The 22,348-nt window shown below is 48.8% G+C and overlaps 1 protein-coding gene across 1 annotated transcript in view; it reads left to right on the top strand.

The window, feature by feature from the left end:
• COCH (cochlin) overlaps positions 1 to 22,348 on the top strand; it is a 432,915-nt gene that overhangs the window by 236,610 nt on the left and 173,957 nt on the right. Inside the window, exons 7-8 of the mRNA XM_086936983.1 lie at positions 12,085 to 12,129; positions 13,115 to 13,262. Of these exons, the coding sequence (XP_086793109.1) occupies positions 12,085 to 12,129; positions 13,115 to 13,262 (193 nt within the window). The remainder of the gene's footprint in view (positions 1 to 12,084; positions 12,130 to 13,114; positions 13,263 to 22,348) is intronic.

The following is a 22,348-nucleotide window of genomic DNA, read 5'->3' as shown; positions in this document are numbered from 1 at the left end:
CTGTCAAAACTCATCTCTTCCAATAATTCTTTCTTCTCTCTGCACCTCCAACTCTCTGCATTCTGTCTGCTTGCAGCGCCGGGACGCCCCTTGGCTGGGGCAGCCGTGCGCTATACAAATCACTATAACATTAACATTAACATTGTTTCAGAGTTTTGGAACAATCAAAAAATGTTACTACCAATATTTTAAGGACTCTTCATTCCTTAGATCAGGGTTATCCAACCTTTTCTGTAATACGAGTGAATTCAGTTTGCTGCAAATCATCTCAAGCTACTAATATTAGCGTTGTATTGGCTAGCAAATCAGACGAGAGTGCATTCATGGCCACCTAGGCACGTTTACCAGCAGTAATCGCATCAGTGCATGAAACAGGGTTGCCCGCAGTGATGTAAAAAAAGCTTTTTCAATAAGGAATACCTTTATATGGGTAATACATAATAGCCATTGCTGTAATGTCCCTGGCACACAGATAATATTATCTGAAAGAAACAGGTTAGTATTAGATTCCTTACCTTAGAATATCCCCAGGCGTCAGTCTGGATCCGGAAACTTTTGCGTAGCAGTACCCCTGCGCGTCGGTAGGCGTCGTCTGCAGGCGTCCCCTGCGGCTCCGCGTCCGTCGTTGGCGTTGTGCGCCGTGATGACGTCGCTGGAGTATATAGACGCCGCCTCCGCGCGCTGACGTCAGTTCTTCTTTTTTCCGCGCCAGTTAGCGCAGATCCGAGAAGTGCAGTACTCCGGTCTTTTGACCAAGTTTTTTTGATCTTTGATCTTTTTGACACTTCTTAAGGTGCCGGTAGGATGCCCGGTTTTAAGAACTGTGACGACTGTGACCGTACGATGTCGGTCACGGATCATCACCGACTCTGTCTCCGGTGCCTGGGCCCCGACCACGACGTGGACGCCTGCGTCGATTGCCGGGCCTTGACGAACAAAGCTAGACGGGAGTGGTCCCGCAAGCTGCTCGAGCTCCGGGTGTCGTTCCCGCGTCGAGAGCGGTCCCGGTCCGGCCGGAGGTCAAGGGAGCGATCGAGGGAGCGGTCGCGGAGCCACGTCGAGCGCTCCGGGAGTCGTCACCATTCATCTGGTTCCTCAGGTAGGAAGCACAAGAAGTCGGGGCGTCATCATCGTACCCCCGACTCCCCCCGACGCTCGCGCGATGCGGCCGGGGGTTCGGGTGGCCGCGGCTCCGCGTGAGTCGCCGACGCAGCCTGCTCCATACCCTGCGGTCCCTGGGCAAGGCGCGTCGCCCGAGGAGATAGAGGCGTTCCTCATGGCCATGAGGGCTCTGTCTCCTCCGGCGGGTTCTGCGGCGCCTTCGGGCCCTGTGATCCCGTCCGGGGGCCCTAGGGGTTCGGGTGCTCCAGCCTCGACGCCGTCGGGTGCTCCGGCCCCGACGCCGCCGACGGCTCCGGCCCTGGCGCCACAGGGGCCCTCAGGGTCGACGCCGGCTGGTCAACCGGCCTCTCCGGCGCCGATTCCATCGGGGCAACCCCTGGCGCCGCCCCCGCGCGGCGCCGGTTCTCCGGCGCCGGTTCTGCGGCGCCGCCCCCATTCCCTCTCCGACTCTGGGCGCGGAGTCGAACCGGCGTCGCCCGACGCCAATGGGGTCTGTGGACCCCGAGGAGCCGGTCTACATTGTTGATTCCGAATATGGTGAAGATGTAGATTACGTAGAGGAGTGGGAGGGGTCTGAGGACCCTCTGGCCCGCGAGTGTCAGTACATTGTGGACTGGACGGGTGACTGGGGTGACGCCAGTGGTCTGGATGACTCCCCCAACCCTGGCTTTGTCTCGCCTCCTACCGTGGCTTCGGAGGAGGGGGCAGCTTATTCAGTGGTGTTGATGAGGGCTGCCAAGGCCTTACACCTTGAGCTCCCCGTCGTGGCCGTGAGGACTAACATCCTCACTGAGGTCCTCAAACCGCAGTCATGCCCACAGGAGCCTCTGCTGCCGTTCAACGAGGCCTTGACTGACGTTCTTTTGGGCACGTGGTCCAGGCCCGCTTCAGGTTCGCCTGTTGATAGGAACGTGGCCAGACGCCACCGTCCGTGTAAGGATGACCCCAAGTTCCTGTCCACCCATCCCACCCCTGAGAGTCTGGTGATCCAGGCCTCGACTTCCCAGACCGCATTCCCGTCGGCCCCGCCCGACTGGGAATCTAAGAGGTACGACCAGTATGGCAAGAAGGTCTTCTCGTCCCTGAGTCTGGGACTGCGGTCTTGCAACACCGCATGCCTCTTGGGCCGCTACACCCACTCTCTGTGGGATACGGTCGCGGACTTGCTGCCAGAATGCCCGCCGGAGGTACGGGCAAAACTCGGCAAAGCTATGATTGAAGGCCGAGACGCAGCGAAATACTCCATCAAGTATGGTCTTGATACGACCGACTCACTGGGCAGAGCGATGTCCACGACGGTGGCGATTCGTCGCCACGCCTGGCTGAGATCCGCCAACTTTTCGGCAGATGTCCAAAATGCCTTGATGGACATGCCGTTTGATGGTTGTCGCCTGTTTGGCGACAAGGCGGACCACGCGCTGGAACGCTTCAAGGACTCCAGGGTCACGGCCAAGTTCTTGGGTCTCTCGACCCAGCGCCAGCAAACGGGTTCGTTTCGCTCCTTTCGTGGACAAGGAAGGGGCGGTCCCACACGTGCTGCCAGCCACGCGCCGCAACAAACTTATCAACGCAGTGGTGGCCGTGGGAACCGCCCTGGAGGCGGTCGGGGACAACGGCAAGGTCAGACCACACCTCCTCCCGCAGCATCCGCCTCGAAGTCCTCCTAGTCCGTGCTTTCAGGCCCATGTGACGCCAGTGGGTGGCAGGGTTCGCCATCACCACTCCCACTGGCGCACCATCAACTCGGACAGGTGGGTGCTGCAGATCGTCCGAAGGGGCTACTCCTCCAGCCATGCCACCGCAGAACCACCGTGTGTCGGGGGACCACTTGACACTTCTACGGGAGGAAGTTACGGCCCTCTTGGCCAAGGGGGCCATCGAGCGCGTTCCTGGGCCAGAAGTAGGGCGTGGTTGCTATTCCCACTACTTTCTGGTACCCAAGAAGGACAAAGGGGGCCTACGTCCTATCTTGGACCTAAGGAACGTCAACGGCTTCCTCCGGAAGGAGAAGTTCAAGATGTTGACTTTGGCTCAGGTCTTGGCTGCTCTAGACCCGCAAGACTGGATGGTAGCGTTGGACTTGCAGGATGCGTATTTTCACATCCCCGTCCTGCCGGCCCACCGGCGTTACCTGCGGTTCACGGTAGGCCGCGAGCACTTTCAGTTTATCGCGCTCCCCTTCGGCCTTACCAGCGCCCCACGGGTGTTCACAAAGGTGATGGTGGTGGTCGCAGCCCATCTGCGCAGGTTAGGGGTTTCAGTCTTCCCCTACCTAGATGACTGGTTGTTGAAGGCGAGCTCGCCCCAGACAGTCGTTCACCACCTTCAGATGACGGCAGACCTCCTGCACCAGCTGGGGTTTGCCATCAATGTGCCGAAATCACACCTGTGTCTCTCTCAAAAGCTCCTTTTCATCGGAGCGGTTCTCGACTCGGCGCAGTTTCGGGTCTATCCTCCGGAACGGTGAGTCCAGGATATACAGGCTTTGATTCCCATCTTTCAGCCGTTATCCCGGGTTTCGGTCAGGTTGACGCTGCGGCTGCTGGGACTGATGGCTTCCTGCATCCTTCTGGTACATCACGCCCGATGGCGGATGCGGGCTCTGCAGTGGGACCTGAAGTTTTCAGTGGGCCCAGCATCAGGGCAACCTGTCCGACCAGAGGGCACTGCGAGACAACTGCAGTGGTGGCTTACAGACCGCGATTGGGTCAGAGGCAGATCCCTCTCCCTTCCCCAACCGGAGCACGTTGTTGTGACAGACGCGTCCCTCCAGGGCTGGGGAGGCCACTTGGGAGAGGCGGAGATCAGAGGCATCTGGTCTCCGGCGGAGTCCCGGCTCCATATAAATTTGTTGGAGCTACGGGCGATTCATCTGGCACTGAAGGCATTCCTCCCCTTTGTCAGCGGGAGTGTAGTGCAGGTGTTCACGGACAACACCACCGCCATGTGGTACTGCAACAAACAGGGCGGGTGGGGTCGTGGACCCTTTGCCAAGAGGCTCTGCGCCTTTGGCAGTGGCTGGAACATCAGGGAGTGACCCTGATAGTTCAACACCTGGCGGGCTCTCTGAACGCCAGGGCGGACGAACTCAGCCGTCGGTGCTCGATGGATCACGAATGGCGTCTGAACTCGGACGTGGTGCAAGGCCTCTTTCTGCGATGGGGAGAGCCTTGGTTAGATCTATTCGCCACAGAAGAGAACGCGCAATGTCATCAGTTCTGCGCGTTGGAGTTTCCAAGACGGCACTCGCACGGCGACGCCTTTCGGCGCGAGTGGAGTTGCGGTCTGTTATACGCCTTTCCGCCTATACCACTTCTGCCCAGAGTGCTGAAGAAGATCAGGCGCGACCGGGCCCAAGTCATCCTTGTGGCTCCGGACTGGGCTCGAAGGTACTGGTATCCCGAGCTACTCAGCATGTCAGTCGGTCCCCCGATCCGCCTGCCCCTTCAGGAGGACCTTCTGTCGCAGCAGCAGGGGACGGTCCTCCACCCGAACCTGTCCAGCCTCCACCTCCATGCGTGGATATTGAGCGGCGACAGTTGAGGCCATTTGACTTGCCTCCTGAAGTCTGTGATGTGATTCTGGCAGCCAGGCGTCCCTCCACAAAGTCGGTATACGCCTGCCGGTGGAACAAATTTGTGGCATGGTGCACAGCAAAGGCTGTGGATCCCCTTTCTGCCCCTCTTTCCGAGGTTCTCCTCTTTCTTCTTTCTCTTGCCCAGCAGGGCTCTGCTCTGGGCACTATCAAGGGCTACCTTTCTGCCCTTTCGGCCTTTCTGAGGCTGCCTGATCAACCTTCTTTGTTCAAGTTCCCTATTGTAACAAGGTTCTTGAAGGGCATCACACACATGTATCCTCCTGTTCCGTTTGTGATGCCTCAGTGGGACTTGAACCTGGTTCTAACATTCTTGATGTGTGCTCCCTTTGAGCCACTTCATTCCTGTCCTCTCCGTCTCCTGACTTTAAAGACGGCCTTCCTGGTTGCCATCACCTCTGCCAGGGAGTGAGTGAGCTCCAGGCTCTTTCTGTCAAACCTCCTTTCATGTCCATTCATCCAGACAAGGTGGTTCTGAGAACTAGACCTTCTTTCCTGCCCAAAGTTGTCTCTGCTTTTCACATCGGGCAGTCCTTCACCCTCCCTTCCTTCTTCCTGCCTCCGCATCCTTCAAAGGATGAAGAGCGGCTCCATCGTCTTGACCCAAAACTTGCGCTTTCATTTTATATGGATCGCACACGCCAGTTCCGGGTGGATGAGCAACTGTTTGTTGGCTACGTGGGTGCGAAGAAGGGACGGGCGGTACATAAACGGACCATCTCTCGGTGGGTCGTTCTGTGCATCAAAGCGTGCTACTCTTTGGCTCGGAAGGAGCCTCCTGTTGGGCTGAGGGCCCATTCCACTCGGGCCACTGCGGCTACTACTGCCCTGGGCCGGGGAGTCCCTTTGCAGGACATTTGCCAGGCGGCTACGTGGGCCTCGCTGCACACCTTTGCGAGGCACTACTGCCTGGACAGTCAAGTCCGGAGGGATGGCTTCTTTGGCCGTTCGGTCCTCCAGGACTTTCTGGTATAGGATTGTATTGGTTCGCAGACCCACCACCGGGGTTGGTATTGCTGGGGTATCTATTCTAAGGTAAGGAATCTAATACTAACCTGTTTCTTTCAGATGAACAAGTTACTTACCTTCGGTAACGATATATCTGTAAGAAACAGTAGTTAGTATTAGATTCCTTACCGCCCCACCCATCCTCCCCGTTCTGCGAACTGATACCTAGGGTTAAGGACATCCCTTTCAGGGCCCTAGTTTCAAATGGCACCAGTGTTGGTTCTCACATGGCTCTGCGTGTTCTGGCGCGGAAAAGCTGTGTACAAAGAACTGAAGTCAGCGCGCGGAGGCGGCGTCTATATACTCTAGCGACGTCATCACGGCGCACGACGCCAACGACGGACGCGGAGCCGCAGGGGACGCCTGCAGACGACGCCTACCGACGCGTAGGGGTACTGCTACGCAAAAGTTTCTGGATCCAGACTGACGCCTGGGGATATTCTAAGGTAAGGAATCTAATACTAACTACTGTTTCTTACAGATATATCGTTACCGAAGGTAAGTAACTTGTTCGTTTGTACTACGTCCCCCTAATGCCATATGACTTGTCATTCAAATATCACCTTTAAATATATTTTGGAAATACAACAATTTTCCCCAAACATCAGCATATGAGTTTAGAAAATACACACATTTGCATAACAAATACACACTTTTCAATTTTGGTATGCATATATTTAGCCAAGCAAAAACCTCCTTTATTAGACTGTGCTGCGGACAGGAGAGCTACTTGCAGGTAGATGGAGAGCTTCAAGTAGCTCACAAGCTGCTTGTTGGAGAAGTATCTTCTACCCGGAGATATCAACACAATACTTTAGCTGTAAACAAGCAAGTAAACATAAATACACAGTGGTCTCCAGATGGAGACCAAACCATGTACTAAAGAAGTGGAATGTGAACTGCGACCAAAGTCGGGACTTGGACCAGAAGACTTAGAAGAGCTGGTGACCCAAGCAACCACCTGAGGTAAGTACCCAGGAACCCCACAGAGGCTGTGTGCAAAGTGTAAACACAGCAGCGTGCTCTAAACAAGTCAATGGGAAAGTCGCGGTTGCAGTTTTCAAGAAAAAAGGACCCTTCCCAGTGGACCCTGAAGAAACTCAGCGGAAGACAGAAGGTTGGAGAGTCACCCCACCCGTGTACACCACAGGAAGCAGGATACCTACCTACACCAGGGAAGCTGGGCTCATAGGTGCAACGTGACATCGGAAACTGCGATAGACCACAATGGAGGACTTTCAGAAAAGATACAACTGACGAAGAAGGTGAAAGTCTGGTGGAATCCAAGCATGGAATCTTGAAGAGGAGTACTTGCAAGCATAGGGATAGTCTATGCTACTCGGAAGTGACCAGGAGGCACAGAAGACCAATGACCACGATAACGGAAGATAAAGGAGTGATGACGGTGACCTTGTTGATACAGCTGTGAGGACCAGTCGACGCTGTGGAAGACCAAGAGCCGTTCACGAGCTATCCCACGTCGGAAGTCGAGAAATAGGGGGTTGGTATCCGGCAGGAGTACCAACAGGCCTTGGCAGCAGCAACAGACGTGATAAACGAAAAAAGAGCAACGTTGGGTCGAGCAAGGTCCAAGGGACTCACCAATTGCAGGAGAGTCAGAGCAGGCCCCGAGCTATCAGGGGAGCCCACTGAAGCCTAAGAGGACCCCCAAGACGACCCACAGGCCAAAGGCAGAGGAGTCGCAAGATGACCTCAAGCCGCTCACCAACGAGGCAGGCCCACAGTGCAGAGGATGCAGTGAGTACAAAGTTCTGGGCAGAAAGAGATACTGGATGCGGGAGCTTCTTTGTAACCCGAAGATCTCTGAAAGACCGAGCCAACAAGCCTAGGCTAAAGCAAGTCGACACGGTGCACAGGGATTCTGTTCCAGCGGTTCCGACGAGGGAAACTGGCCTCAATCTTGCTGAGAGGACAGGCAGGCCTCGAGGGAGTTCCAGAACCACCACCTGGGTTGCTTAGCCTTTCTAAGTCCGCTTATTTGCAGTGCCTGCAGATGCTGGGGAGTGATTCCTTCACACCAAGGGAGATTACTTTGGGTGTCCTTGATGCCCACAGGCCTGGAGAAGAACCTGGATGAAGCACAGGTACAGACGACTAAGACTTGCAGAACACCAAAACTAGGCAGGAGTCTTCCTTGGTGCAGCCTCGGTTCAAGTTGAAGTCCAGCGAAGCTCAAGGTGCCCAGACGGTTAAAAGTTGAAGTGGTTTCGGATCTGAATCTAGTCCCACAACAAATCTGAAGAGCTACCTGTAGGTAAGCCCTTAAGTACCCTAGGGAAAGGGTTGGAACGATTCAGGGGTCCCTCCCAGAGGAGGGCCTGACAGTCCAGTTTCGCACCAGAGTGGGAGCCAACGACTCCCTGAACTTGCTCAAACTGGAGTATGCAAGGAGGGCATCAAATGTGCTCTTCAATCAGCCATGTGGTGCTGGCAAGCGCCCCCACCCCAGCCCAATAAACTAAGTCCTGTCTGGGAGGTGGTCACACCTCCCTGCTACAGGAAACCTATTTTTCTTCCTTCCTCTGCTCGAGCTTGACTCAGTAGCAGGAGGGCAGAGTAGTGTCTGTGGTCGGCAGCAGCACTAGCTTCCTGTTAGACCCTGAAAGGCTAGTACCTGGAATGCAGGGGGCACCCTAGGGGAGCCCCCAGTACATGGGATCCTACATCCAACACTGGAATCAGTGTTGGGGTTGGATTACAACATGTTTGATACCAAACATGACCGGTTTCGGTGCAGCTAATATATAGTTGGCAGGGCTCGAAAATTCCACTCGACCACTCGCATAGTCGAGCTAAATTTAACAAGGTCGAGCTGTTAGGTCCTACTCGCCCTTTCTGGCGAGTGGGAAAACAAACCAACTTTTGTCCTCTGTTTGTGAAAACGGAACAAATGTGACAAGATAACAAGATTTAAAGGCATTTTTATTGCTCACAAAGTTAATGAGCAATAAAGATTCCTTTAAATCTTGTTATCTTGTCACATTTGCTCAGCTTTGAGGGACGGGGGTCAAGTAGGTTGCAGTTAGGTCGAGGACATTTTTTAAGGTACTAGTCCTGCAGGACTAGTACCATTTTTTGGATTTTTCGAGCCCTGGTTAGACATCTCGTAATTTACTTGATGTCTCCATGTACTAAATAGCTGACCAAACTTACAAAGCCTGGAGAATCGACTTCAGTATTTGTAGGGGGTGTCTTGCTCATGCAGGGCATCCTCACACTTATATCCTAGCACCCTGCCTTCAGGATTGAAAGGCCTACCTTAGGGGTGACTTATAGATTTTAAGTGCAGTGACCTCAGATATAAGAAAACTTATATCTGTCGTAAGGGGTGCTAACACCAACTTACACAGGCTGCAATGCCAGGCCTGAAGTCACAGTTTGAGTGGTCTCAAATGAGTGATGCAATACACACTGCAGCCCATGGGAAACCCCTGGTGTACCTATGCCCTGGGTACCTTAGTATTATACTCTAAAGGACTTACATGGGTACGCCAGTAGCCAATTGGGAAGGTACCAAATTACTTACCACAGTCCAATTTAGGGAGAAAGCACAGTGACTGGGGTCCTGATCAACAGAATCCCAGTCAGACTAGTCAAAATCACACTGACACCAGGCAAAAAGTGGGGGTAACCATTCTAGAAAGATCCCACCATGGTGTGTCCGGTAATCTGTCTCCAGGAAAGCCATTTCTCCCTCCATCTCAGCTAGCCACAGTAATAGTGGATTCCTCCACTCTATGGTGGGGAGCTCATAGGGGGATCTGGAGATCAAAGGTCTTTGGTCTCAAGTGGAAAGATTGTTGCATATCAATCTTCTGAATTCCGGTCAGGCAGTTTGAGTCTTAACAAACAATACTACTGCAATGTGGTATATAAACAAACAGGGAAGAGTAGGGTCGTATCTTCTCTGCAGAGAAGGTCTGCAATAAATGGAACTGGGCTCAGGACCATTGGATTTGCATCATCTCAAGTCACTTGGCCGGAGTTCTCAATATACGTGCGTACAGTCTGTCTGTATTGTTCAGACAATCACGAGTGGCGTGTGCATCAGGAGTGGTTCAGCGCATTTTCACAAGGTGGCAGATTCTTTAGTTAGACCTGTTTGCTACTCACGAGACCACGCACTGCCCGTCGTTCTGCCGGCTCCAGTATCCGATGCAGGGAGCATTTGGTGACGCATTTCAATTGGACTGGGGCTACCTGCTGCTCTAATTGCTTACCCCATACCCTTGATTCCTCAGGTTCTGAGGAAGATTCGCCAAGAAGAGGCCCAAGTCAAATTAGTAACCCTGGAATGGCCAATGAATGGCATGTTAGTTAGACCTTCTTTACCTATCAGTTTTGGCCTCCGCTCCGTCTCCCTCTCAGGGCAGATCTCCTCTCACATGTGCAGGGGCGGATTCTACACCCCCACCTCCAGGGCTTGCACCTTCATGCCGGTATATTGAACAGGGCAACCTGAGTTCTTTCTCTTTCCCATCTGATGTGGTGGATGTTATTTTATTTGCCAGAAGACACTCCACCAAGACAGTCTGTGCTGTCAGATGGGCGAAATTTGTGACATGGCGTGGAGAGAAGTTAATTGACCCTTCAAATGCCCATTTGTCTGAAGTTTTGAGTTTTGCGCTCTCCCTGGTGCAGCAAGGTTGCGTGGTTACAATGGTTAAGGTGTGTTAAGGTGTGTTTGTCTGCCCTATCGACAGTCCCTTTTTAAGTCCCTGTAGTTATCTCGTTCATTAAGGGCTTACTAATAAGTTTCCTCCCACTCCAATTATTATGATCGTAATGGGACCGTAATCTAGTGCTTAAATATCTTATGTGTTCTCCTTTTGAAACCTTACGCAGTTGCCCATTGATAGTGATAGTGAAAACCCCTGCTAGGAGGGTGAGTGACCTACAGGCTCTTAGTACTAAGCTTCCTTTCATGACCTTTCATGCGGATAAGTTGGTTCTTAAAAGCAGAGCTGCTTTCCTGCAAAAGGTGGTCACTCCGTTCTATTTGGAACAGTCTTATTAGTTTGCCTACTTTTTACCCTCACCCGCATTCATCGAATGTGAGGAGACACTACATCCTTTGGACCCTAAGAGGGCTGTGAGCATCTATATAGATAGGACTTGTGAGTTCAGATTGGATGACTAGCTGTTTGTTAGATATGTTGGCAAAATGACATTTCATAAGAGGACTTTGTGCAGATGGATAATCCTATGTATCAAGACCTGCTACGCCATGGCTAAGAAGGAGCCACCTGAAGATATTAGAGATCATTCTACTAGAGGTAAGTCTTCAGCTTCTGCTTTGGCTAGAGGTGTCCCTGTGGTTGACATTTGCGAAGCAGCAACTTGGGCCCCCCTCCACACTTTCGCAAAGCACTATTGTCTAGATTCCAAAGTGAGGTGGGACGCTCACTTTGTTCATTCTGTTTTGCAAGGGGAAGACAGGCACCCACTCCTGGGTGCGCAACTTCTTGGGTATCCTATTTGAAAGGTGAGGAATCAACAGGTTGATGTATCCATCAAAAGAAAAAGTTACTTACCTTATGTAACACTTTTTTCTGGCAGATACAGTATCTACCTGTGGATTCCTCACTGCCTCACCCGCCTCCCCGTTGCCTGTCTGCGTATACCGAAAATGAGTTTGGTTGTATTTCATGTATGGCGTTTCCAATAGGAATGCCATGAAGTTCATGGCTACGCTATTGCATATTCATTTGAAATGCTTTTTGTTATATTTATAAATGTATGAGATTGTGTTGGTCCAGCAGAAAAAAGCGTTACTGAAGGTAATTAACTTATTCTTTAAGACTGCAGAATTTAACGTGTGTGTCACATATGTTTCCTGGCTTTTCCGAAGTGAGTTGAAGTGAATATGACTTTGAAAGAACTGCTCTGGGGTCCCTGTACATGGGCGGGACTATTCCGTGTTTATGATTTCAATTAATACTCCCCTGAGAGAGACCTAGAATTACCTGTCCTTCTTCAGTATGACCTGGCTGTATCTGAGCCTCAGCGTTTCTGCACAGCAAATTCTGGAAAAAATCTAATTGCGAAAGAGGTCGAGCTCAACAATGTTTCCAAAGTTGAGCAAATGCTGTGCTCCCACTTTGCATATTGGAAAGAAAACATGCAGGGACTCGGCTGGGGTGATTGATGATGCCTGTGTGTAGGAAGCAAGTCACTCTCGAGCACGTTCAAAGATCTTGAGGTGACAGCATTATTTTGGAGCTGGGTTTCTACTTCCGCATATAATTCCCAACTAGTGCTGAAGGAGGTAAATCAATACAGAGTGTGCTAAGATCTCCATATTGCTAAATTGTTGTATTTTGCTGTTTTGTTTGTAGGTAGACGTCTAAAGAAAACTCCTGAGAAGAAAACGGGGAACAAAGGCAAGATTCTATTTCATTCATAATATGAACAAAACACATTTTTCCTAATGACCGCTATGGCTATCAGTATTATTTCCAAAGGCAAAATTAGACTCAAACACATAAGCAGTATTTAACAACCATATTCTATGCGAATGTAATACATTATTTGACACTGGTTTTCACTTATAACATTTTTTGGCCTCAGCAGTTGACATCTTTAATATTTGAAGAACACCTTTTCATCTTGGTCTTCTCCAAGCCATACTTCTCGTTTATCACTTTACTTCTGTACAGCACACATTGGGTTGACTCCCTCTTAAGGGCAAGTCTACCCTTAAACTTGCACGCTAACCACACTAATCATGCTCCACACCTGTCCAAGAAAGATTTTGGGAGGTTCTCGTTCACTTTGTTTCTTCAACATCTTTTTACTTTTGGCCCTCTTTTCAATAAATATTGTAAATTTACTCAGTCTATTTCTCCCCATGTTTTGAACTCTCTACCGCTTCCCATTCACGCTGCTACTGTTTTACCTTCCTACTTAAAGAGATGAAATTATTGCATCTAAACTGTCACTTTCCTATCTCTAGTTCCTTGCTTTCCTTTTAAAAGATGGGAGCTTGGCCCCTTTTGGAGTGTGATTTTACATTTGTAATGCTTACTATATTGCAACGTTTATGCTCCATTTATGTTTCCTGTTTATTTTCGACCCAAAGTTTCATACTAGCCCTGTAGACATTCATACTTCGCTTATGCTTAATTGAGCTTGGGCTTCAATGACGCTAGTATAATTATTTCTTTATGCCATGTACGGTGTTCTTTGTAAAGTGCGCTGATAATCTTGGGCCTTAGAAGTGGTATGAAAATATACTCAATAAATAAATATGTACATTCTTCTTAAAAGAAGAGTCAGGGTCTCTATGACTACCCTGTTGTAAATCATTTACTTCATGAACAGCTGATCTGCGTTTTTGACACATTTAATTTTTGCTGGCATATGCAGATTGCAAGGCTGAGATTGCTTTTATGATTGATGGAAGTTATAACATCGGACAACGCAGGTTTAATCTTCAGAAGAACTTTATTGGAAAACTAGCCTTGATGCTGGGAATCGGAACTGATGGGCCCCATGTAGGGCTGGTACAAGCCAGGTACTTGTTTTAAAACATATCTTTAAGATTGCTCATGATGTTTTTGTAATGGTAATGTGTTAATCTCACATCTTGACTAACTAATGGGAAAACTGAGTCAGTCGAAGTTCCAGAAGGAAGCCATTGGATGCAGCTTGCCAAAATTGTGATGAATGATTTCATGGTTAGGCACATAAGGTAAGTAACTTTTTCTTTTTATGGATACATCAACCTGTTGATTCCTCACCTCTCAGTAGTATTTCCCATGGTAGATTCCTCTCTTGTTACCTGAAGAAGGAACTGCATCTGTGTGTCTACATTCAAGGATCTTCATTGATCGTGCCAAAGATGTGAATCATTCCCTGTTGTCTATGTGGACGCGCAGCAAAATGAGGTGTGTGAAAGTAAAATGCAGTCTGGTTGACCTACATTGTAAACAGTAAAAAGAAACCTGCCCCTTTAAGAGTTTCAGGTGATTCTCCTATGCATGATGTACCGTATAAGTAGTTCTCTGCACCTAGACTATCACCTTTTAACATCAAAAACATTTCACTGACATAAAAAGCACAGTTGAGCACAGTCACCTGAGCTTCCCACAAGTTCACTACATCGAAGTATGGAGTTCTTTCATTCTCCTTCACCAAATATGGAGATTTTAAGGTCTCCTTCTATAGTAGTCTTCACCATACCGCCCACGTCCATTCATTCCTCACCAAACATCAGTCCTGTGGCAGATTTGTCCTCTTCGCGACTACAGAGGAAGTCAAGTATCGTTGCTCAGTCAGCTACTATGCCTCTTCAATGTGTGAGACCACCTTTAGCACCAGATCCTCATCTTTTATTACTCAGGCCAATTAGGCCTATCATTCCTTTTGAGGATCCTCCTATTCAAGATCCTCTTTGTTCGTCTTTTACAGTTGTTCAAACCCCTTACTGGCCATACCAAACTTACCAGCGGTATCTGCAGGATCAGAAATATCACTACAAAATAATTTAGACAAGATGAAATATGACCTCACCAAAGTCATGGCCCCCCCGCAAAATGGGGAGACATTTATCAGTAGCATTGACAACTTTTCACTACCCTCTGTTTCACACTCTGATGGGGGAAGGCTGTGACTCTTCATCTATAAGTGTTTACCATCATAAAGAACAAGTGGGTGCTGTGTATAATATCTCGTAGTTAATTTCTTCATTTCAAGGTGATTCACCACCTACAAAACGGTCATTAAAGTACCAACTCGACATGCTAAGAAAAGAAGCATCTGTTCTGCTTTTGAAAAAATCCATTGTGATGGTCCCACACAATTACAAAGGTTAGAGCGTGTAGTCAAGATACTTTCTCATGAAAAAGAAAGGCATAAAAGAAGATTTCAGACCAATTATAGATTTGCAATTTTCTAAACTAGTATGCCAAAAAAGCAAGCTTTTTTAATGTTGCCATTGCATTGGATTATTCCCCATGTAAACCAAAATGATTGGATGTGTTCCGTAGGTCTCCAAAACACATACTTACACAACATCCCAATAAACCACATCACATCAAGTACTTGAGATTTATAGTATGTCACCAACATTACCAAAACAAACTGCTCCCCTTCGGCTTGAAGTCAGCCACTTAACCGTTCTCAAAACAGCAGTAATAGCAGCCCATTTAAGTAGGCACAGAATAGTCATGTACCCTATATTGACGACAGGTTGCTGAGTATTTACAGCCAGTAAAAGGTAAAACTAAATCTCAAGCAAGCTTGAAGGCTGTTGAACAACCTAGGCCTTCAGATAAACTGCCAGAAGTCAACCATTGACCCAGTTCAAAAGCTGCAATTACCTAGGATTAAAGATAGGCAGTGTAGAAGGAATAGAGTGTTCTCCTTACGGAACAAATTCAAGACACTGAAAAAAGCATTCAAACCAACTGCAGAAGAGAACATTGCACCCATGTTCTATGGCTCTTGTATCTGCATTGTCTCAAATGCAAAGCTTCACATGAGACTGCTCCAACAGTGTCTGGAAGATCAATGGTGTCAGAAAGATGATACCTAGCAATCAGGATAGGCGTGGAGACCCTCCTCCCGTACACTACTGTGGAATACACTTTCTGAGATTCTACTATGCTAAACACCACGCCATACACATCTCTTGCTGCTTCTAGATTAGTTGAGTAGCCGCAAAGAGGGAGACTATTGAAGTGGGAGGGGGAGGAGAACCTCTTTCAGATTGCTATGCAGGCATACAATGAGTATGACTCCACCATATGGGACGTCAGGAACACCCATTTGATATTGAGGATACTTCTGAGTCACACACCAATGAACGCAGAATGAGCTCCACCTTGAGGATCATGACACGGAACGTAAATGTGTTAGCACATAAGATTAAACGTACAGTGGTCCATCAATTTCTTCACAACGGGCTGGTGAGGGCTGGGAATAATGGTTAAAACATCTTTCTCTTCCAGGGGATCCTCATCAACAGTCATAAGCACTGAATATTCCCGCCCACGTGCGTGGACCCCGGAAATAATTTAAAAATTATATATGGAAATCACATATGTCTCGCTCCATATATATGTATGTACATATATAATTTTTTCTCGCACCAATGCAGCCCCAAAACTGAGGCTAAACAATGTAATTACCCATAAAGAGACTGTATTTGCAAGCATATAAAAACACACATTAGGTCAAATAGCACTTGAACTCTGTGTTTTAATGAGCAAAACACTCATATACAAAAACATCAACTAGAGAGTAAGGGTATGGAAAGTCACTCCTGTACCCCTGTCATATACTTTTAAACAACTGAAGAGTGGCTTAGTGAAAAAGTAAGAAACCAATATTTTTTTTTTATATTTCTGTGTTATCCTATCCCCCTAAAAAGGCAAAGTAGAATTAGTGAGAAACTCAAAAAAAGGCAAACCTTGCCCTTCTATGAACACTAAAAGAGAAAGGAATCTTTCTCTTTTAAAAGGACCCTCACTCACCACTCGTTGCTGTCATGCTTCATCATAGGGTCCCCGCTGGGGTGGCCGAATGCCTACCCAGCGTGCTACAACGTCTGAATTATAACGGAGCGGGTTGATGGTGTGTGCAACATTTTTGGTTTCTTACTTTTTCACTAAGTCACTCTTCAGTTGTTTAAAAACAAAACCCTCATATATCATAAAAATTGCAAATAAACTAGACATTGTTAGCCCACAGGCTGCATTGTAAAACAATAGCATAGAAAATTAAAGCATTTTCAACAAAAAACTGGCACCATGCCTTTAAGGCAGCCATGACCCCTGGCTTCCCATCATGCCTCAGGGGTGACAGTTAGGTCAGTTGTTCTTTCCGGCCCCTTCAGTCAGGACCCTGGTTTTACAGCTCCTACCTTTTTTTACTTTCTCTCAAAAATTTCTTGATATTCTTCAAGTTTTTTACCTTCACTCGACGTCTTTAGGCTTTAGAGTGTTGGTGCTGCCTTTTTTGTTTTTCAAAAAAGGTTTATTTTTGTCAAAATGCCTTCACTTTTTGATCCCTGCCCCCCCTGTGGCAAAAAGAAGGCCAGGACTAATACACACCCTGTGTGTATCCTCTGTATCCCTGAGACCCATTCTTCTAACAGCTGTCAACACTGTAAGAACTTGTCAAGGAGAACCCTCAATGACAGAGAGAGAATTAGGATTTATGGCCTCTCTGAAAGAGGTAGGTCTCCTAAAAGGCAGAAGAAGAGGAGAATGCGGTCGACGTCAAGAGAAATCATGACCTGTTCTCCGTTGGCGTCGGGATCTGCATCGAAGCTGACGGCGAAAACCGATTCGAAGAGGGCTCATCATCCTTCGACGACGAAGACTTCAACGTTGAGAGCTAAGGTACCTCTGTTGACGTCAACCGGGTGGCGTTCAACGGCGAGAGGCAGGTCTCCGTCGTTGCACAGGAGTTCAACATCGAGACCCGCTCCGTCGACGCCTCATCACCGGCGTTCGACGTCGAGGCTTACTCCGTCGATGCCTCATCACCGGCGTTACACGTCGAGGCATACTCCGTGGAAGACCCATCACCGTGATTCGACGTCGAGACACTCTTCGTCGACGCCTCATCACCGCCGTTCGACGTCGAGCCACAGGTCCCCACCAGGATGGCTCCTCAATCTGGGGCGTCGAGACACCAGTCGCCTCCTTCAGCGTCGATGGTATCAAGAAGGGGGTTTACCCAGAACAAGTCACTGGGACCTGGGTCATATTGTTACTGAGACGGAAGGTGTCCCAGTGGAAATTAAATGATTATCACAGTTTAAATCAAATTAGAAAACACTTAATGAGTCTACAATGTTTTATTCACATTATAGACCAAACCAGGATATAGTATCCAACATTACTCATTTGAACAGGTTGAATAGTGCCCCTGGGAGTAAGGAAGAAGTGATAAAGTGAGGGTAGTGCAGGTAGGGAATAGTGACAATAAAATCAGATATGTATCTGACACATTTGTAAATCAATTCAAATGTACAGAATGGTCATAGATCAAAATGTATCACTTAAACAGACACATGCCCCACGTAAAACAGTACATGTAACAATTGTGGATGGGGGGCTGTAGCAAGGAGGAGAGTTGCCGACGTTTCGACCCACAGACGATCCAGGAATCAGTGGAACCCTTGTGGCGGGGTCTTCATCAGGACAAATAGGGGACTAGCAACCTATTAATGTCAATGATTGGGTACAAATTACTAGCCCATTCAAGATATACCGTAGTTACATAATTTAGAATAAACACACCATTAGAGAGAGCATACCTAGTTAATTGGTGCTCATCGTCATATAATCATATTGAAGAAACCTCCGCGTGAAGATTATGAAGTCCTGCGAGGATTAACAGACATTATCGAAATTATTTAAAAAGTTATCCTCAAATTGCGGAATAAGTCACATTGAGAGCAAGGACAATGTGACTTATTCCGCAATTTGTCATCTCCCTCAGGCTCTCACATCTCTCACTGTGGATCAACATCTAGGTCCCCGGAGGTGGTAATCTATTCTTCTGACAGTGCAGTGTCAGGACATTCTCCCAACTCGATCACTGCATGAAGAGGTGAAGCCGTCCCCTCCAGCGCATTCCCTTGAGAGGAGAGACAGACAGAAGTCACCTTCCATCAGATTATCACCTAGGTGGTACAGGCCATTGCACCACTGCGCTCCCGACGAAGATAAACAGCTCTGTTAAAGCAGCAGGCTGATCGGGATCGACCTCCTTCCAGGCCCAGAGAGCGAACGTTCGCCCCGGTGCGCTCAAGCAGGCTGAGATCCAGGTCAAGGAGCAGAAGAAGAGAACATAGATCTCCTACTTATTCTTCCTCCACCACTCAATCACATAGGGATTATTCTCCGAAACTGACCGACAGTCCACCGTCGAGAATCTCTCCAGTGGACAACATCTTCACTTTCCAGGACATTTTAGGCAGATGGGCACTTCAGCTGGGGATCCCCGTGACACCTCCCCAGACCAAGTCATCAGGGATTTTCGAGACCTTGCATCATAAGACAGCGGCCAAACCTCTGCTTCCCTTGGTTCTGGGTATAATAGAACCAGTCATATTCCTCACGCCGGCAACGGTTAAATCTGTCCCAGCGAGGATTCTCAAAAAATACTGTTCTCCAGAGGAGGATCCTCTCTTCCTCAGAGCTGACACCCCGCCCACCCACCATAGCCCCCCCCCCCCCCCCCCCCCCCCCTGGAATAAAAGATTATCGAAGCAGCGAGAAAGACTCATGCCGTGGCATCTTCCTCCACTGTGCCTCCAGACAAGGAGAACAAGACTCTAGACTCCTGGGGACGAAAAGTATGCAGCACCTCTGCTTCCTTCCTGAAGGTATCCAATGCGGGAGCGCTATTGGGGCACTATGATAGATCCCTGTGGGATTCCCTGCAGCGCTTCATTGAGAAACTCCCGCAAGAAGATCGCAGGGATTTCGAGGAGATCCTTATGGAGGGCAGCCAGGTCTCCAATCAGATCATTAGCGCAGCAGCTGACGGAGCTACCTTTTTGGCGCATGGATATGCTCACGGGGTGTGCGCAAAAAGGTCTTCTTGGTTGCGTCTTACCGCCCTAAAGCCAGAAGCTCAGTCCCATATTATGAACCTGCCTTTCTCCGGATCATCTTTATTCGGCTCACACGCTGATGAAGAAATGCAGCGTATGAAAATGGAATTGGACACTCTAAAGGCCGTGGGGCTTGAAAAGAAAAAAATATTCCGTAAGAGGTTCCGCCCCTACAATAAGATCTTCCCAACAGAGGGTTCAAACCCCTCAGTGGCAGAAGGGTCAAGACCAACAGGGGCAGCAAAAATCCCAGTACAGAGGCAGGCGCTCCTCAAGAGGCTGAGAAAATAAGTGTCAAGGCAACCTTTCCAACAGGACGCAATCTAAACAATGAGTTCTTCCTTCCCCCAGCGCCGTTGACCTCTCCAGTTGGGGGAAGCATCGCAGATCATATAGAAGAGTGGCGAGCCATTACCTAAGATCGCTGGGTGTTAGCTACCGTTCAGAATGGTTACCATCTTCGTTTTCAACATCAACCTCACTCTATCCCTCCAATGCAAACGTCGGGTCATCAGTTAAAACTCCTGCAAAAAGAAGTTGCCAACCTTCTCACAAAATCAGCCATCGAGAGGGTACCAAGATCTCAAAGAGGGAAAGGAGTTTATTCAAGATACTTCCTGGTCAAGAAAAAAGGCCAGAAAGCAGAGTACAGACACATTCTGGACATGCAGACACTCAATCTTTATATCAAAGATCGCATGTTGGCGCTTCATCGAATATATCCACTACTCAGGCAAGGGGATTGGATGTGTTCGCTGGACCTACAAGATGCATATTTTCATGTCCCGATAGCTCGCATCACAGGAAATTCCTCTGGTTCCGAACGGGGGCCTCTCACTACCAGTTCAAAGTCCTCCCATTCGGGTTGAAATCTGCCCCCCGAGTGTTCATGAAGTGCATCGCAGTGGTAGCAGCCGCTCTTCGCCGCAGGGGTGTCTTCGTGTACCCATAACTGGATGACTGGCTGTTGAGGGGTTCTTCACCAGACAGTGTAAGGAATCACTTTCTGAGCTGCATCGATATATGCTACCGGTTGGGTCTACATGTGAATTTCAACAAGTCAACTTCAGAACCGACGCAGAAAATACATTTCCTGGTAGCTCTGCTAAACTCTGAGGCAGGAAAAAAGTTTCTTTCGGAGGAGAGACAGTGTTCCATCACTCAAAAATGGCAGCTGGTTTTACAAAATAATGAATTAACGGTACGAAGGATTGCCTCCCTGCTGGGATCGATGGCATCCTGTATTTATCTGGTCCCCAATAGCAGGTTACGGATGCGTCCTCTCCAACAGGAAATGGAGGACAAGTGGGACCAGCAGTCAGCTCGCTGGGACGACAAAATAACTCTGTCAAACACAGCGTGAGCGTCCATACCTTGGTGGATGAAAAGGCGGAATATGCAAGTCGGAATTCCGTTTCATCAACCTCCACCTGCACAGACGCTAATCACAGATGCCTCTCTACACAGTTGGGGGGCAAACATGGGTCATCTCCAGACGCAAAGACTGGTCTCCCAAAGAGAGATCCTACCACATCAACATGTTAGAGCTGAGGGCAGTCCATCTAGCCCTCAAAGCTTTCCTGCCCTCAATTCAAGGATCATCAGTGTTAGTACAAACGGACAACACCACCACAATGTACTACTTGAACAAACAGGGAGGAACACGCTCAAGCACCCTTTCCCTAGAGGCACAAAAACTGTGGCATTGGCTCCTGGCTCGGAATCTGTCAGTCACAGCAGTCCATCTCCCAGGAGAACAGAACACGAGAGCGGATGCATTTCGAAGACCGAGAGGACTGGGTTCTCAACGACGAGGTAGTCGAAAACATCTTCCAGTCATGGGGGCGTCCCACCATAGACCTCTTCGCGGATGAAGAAAACAGCAAATGCCGAGACTTCGCCTCAAGATTCTACCGACCAGGATCAAAAGGGAATGCCCTTTTGATAGACTAGTCAGGGGAATTTGTGTACGCCTTTCCACCTTCCGCTGATCCCGAAGGTGGTGAGCAAGCTAGCTCACTTGTACACAAAGATGATTCTCATTGCACCCGTCTGGCCGAGACAATGGTGGTACACGGACCTTCTACATCTGTCAGAGTGTCCTCACAGGAAGCTGCCGTGCAGGCCAGACCTGCTATCCAAGATGAACGGGAGGATTCATCATCCCAACCGTCCGTCACTGAACTTGGCAGCATGGCTCCTGAGGTCATACAATACCGCCACCTAGGACTGCCACAGGACTGCATGTCCATTTTGAAAGAAGCGAGGCGTCCTTCCACAAGGCATTCCTATGCATGCAAGTGGAAGAGTTTCTACATGTGGTGTATGCAGAACAATTGTCATCCTATCAAGGGTCAGGAAGAGGTCATTCTCCCTTACCTATTATATCTGGATAAAGCAGGGTTGAAATGTAACTCAATTAAGGTGCATTTAGCAGCTATAACAGCTTATAGGTGCTCACCTTCCCAACCTTCTTTTTTCCAGTTACAAGCTGTGAAAGATTTTCTGCAGGGTTTGAAGAAGGTCTACCCTCCGGTACGTCCTCCGTCACCCCCCTGGGAGTTGAACCTGGTGCTATCGAAACTGATGGGTCCTCCTTTCGAACCCATTCATAAAGCAACCTTGCAGCATGTTTCTTGGAAGGCTGCTTTTTTGGTAGCGATCACGTCGGCTCGCAGGGTGAGCGAGATTCAAGCTCTCTGTTCCAAAGAGCCATATTGTAATCTACCGTGTGTTCTCGGGAACGGGCAGGACAGGTAAACACAACAACAGGGATACACCACGGGTTATCTTTCCCAATAAGTATTTATTGGTTTGTAATCAAAAAGGAAAAGAAAGCAATAATCAAGAAACAATGATGTTTAGTCAACGATACCCATTAGCCGCCCAAGTCCTCAAGTAGGGCTAATTCCAACCGTCCTCCGCATGAACCTCGGTCCCGGTGTTCCTCCAACGGAGGGCACTGTGCAAAGCAACGGCCGGAAATGCCGCTCGAGTGTGGCTAATGGGAGTTCGCTTTGTACCCT

This window comes from Lissotriton vulgaris, chromosome 9 (genome assembly GCF_964263255.1).
Source record: "Lissotriton vulgaris chromosome 9, aLisVul1.2, whole genome shotgun sequence".
NCBI lineage: Eukaryota > Metazoa > Chordata > Amphibia > Caudata > Salamandridae > Lissotriton > Lissotriton vulgaris.
The sequence above is the reverse complement of the archived record's forward strand: the minus strand, read 5'-3'. Positions and strand labels throughout refer to the sequence as shown.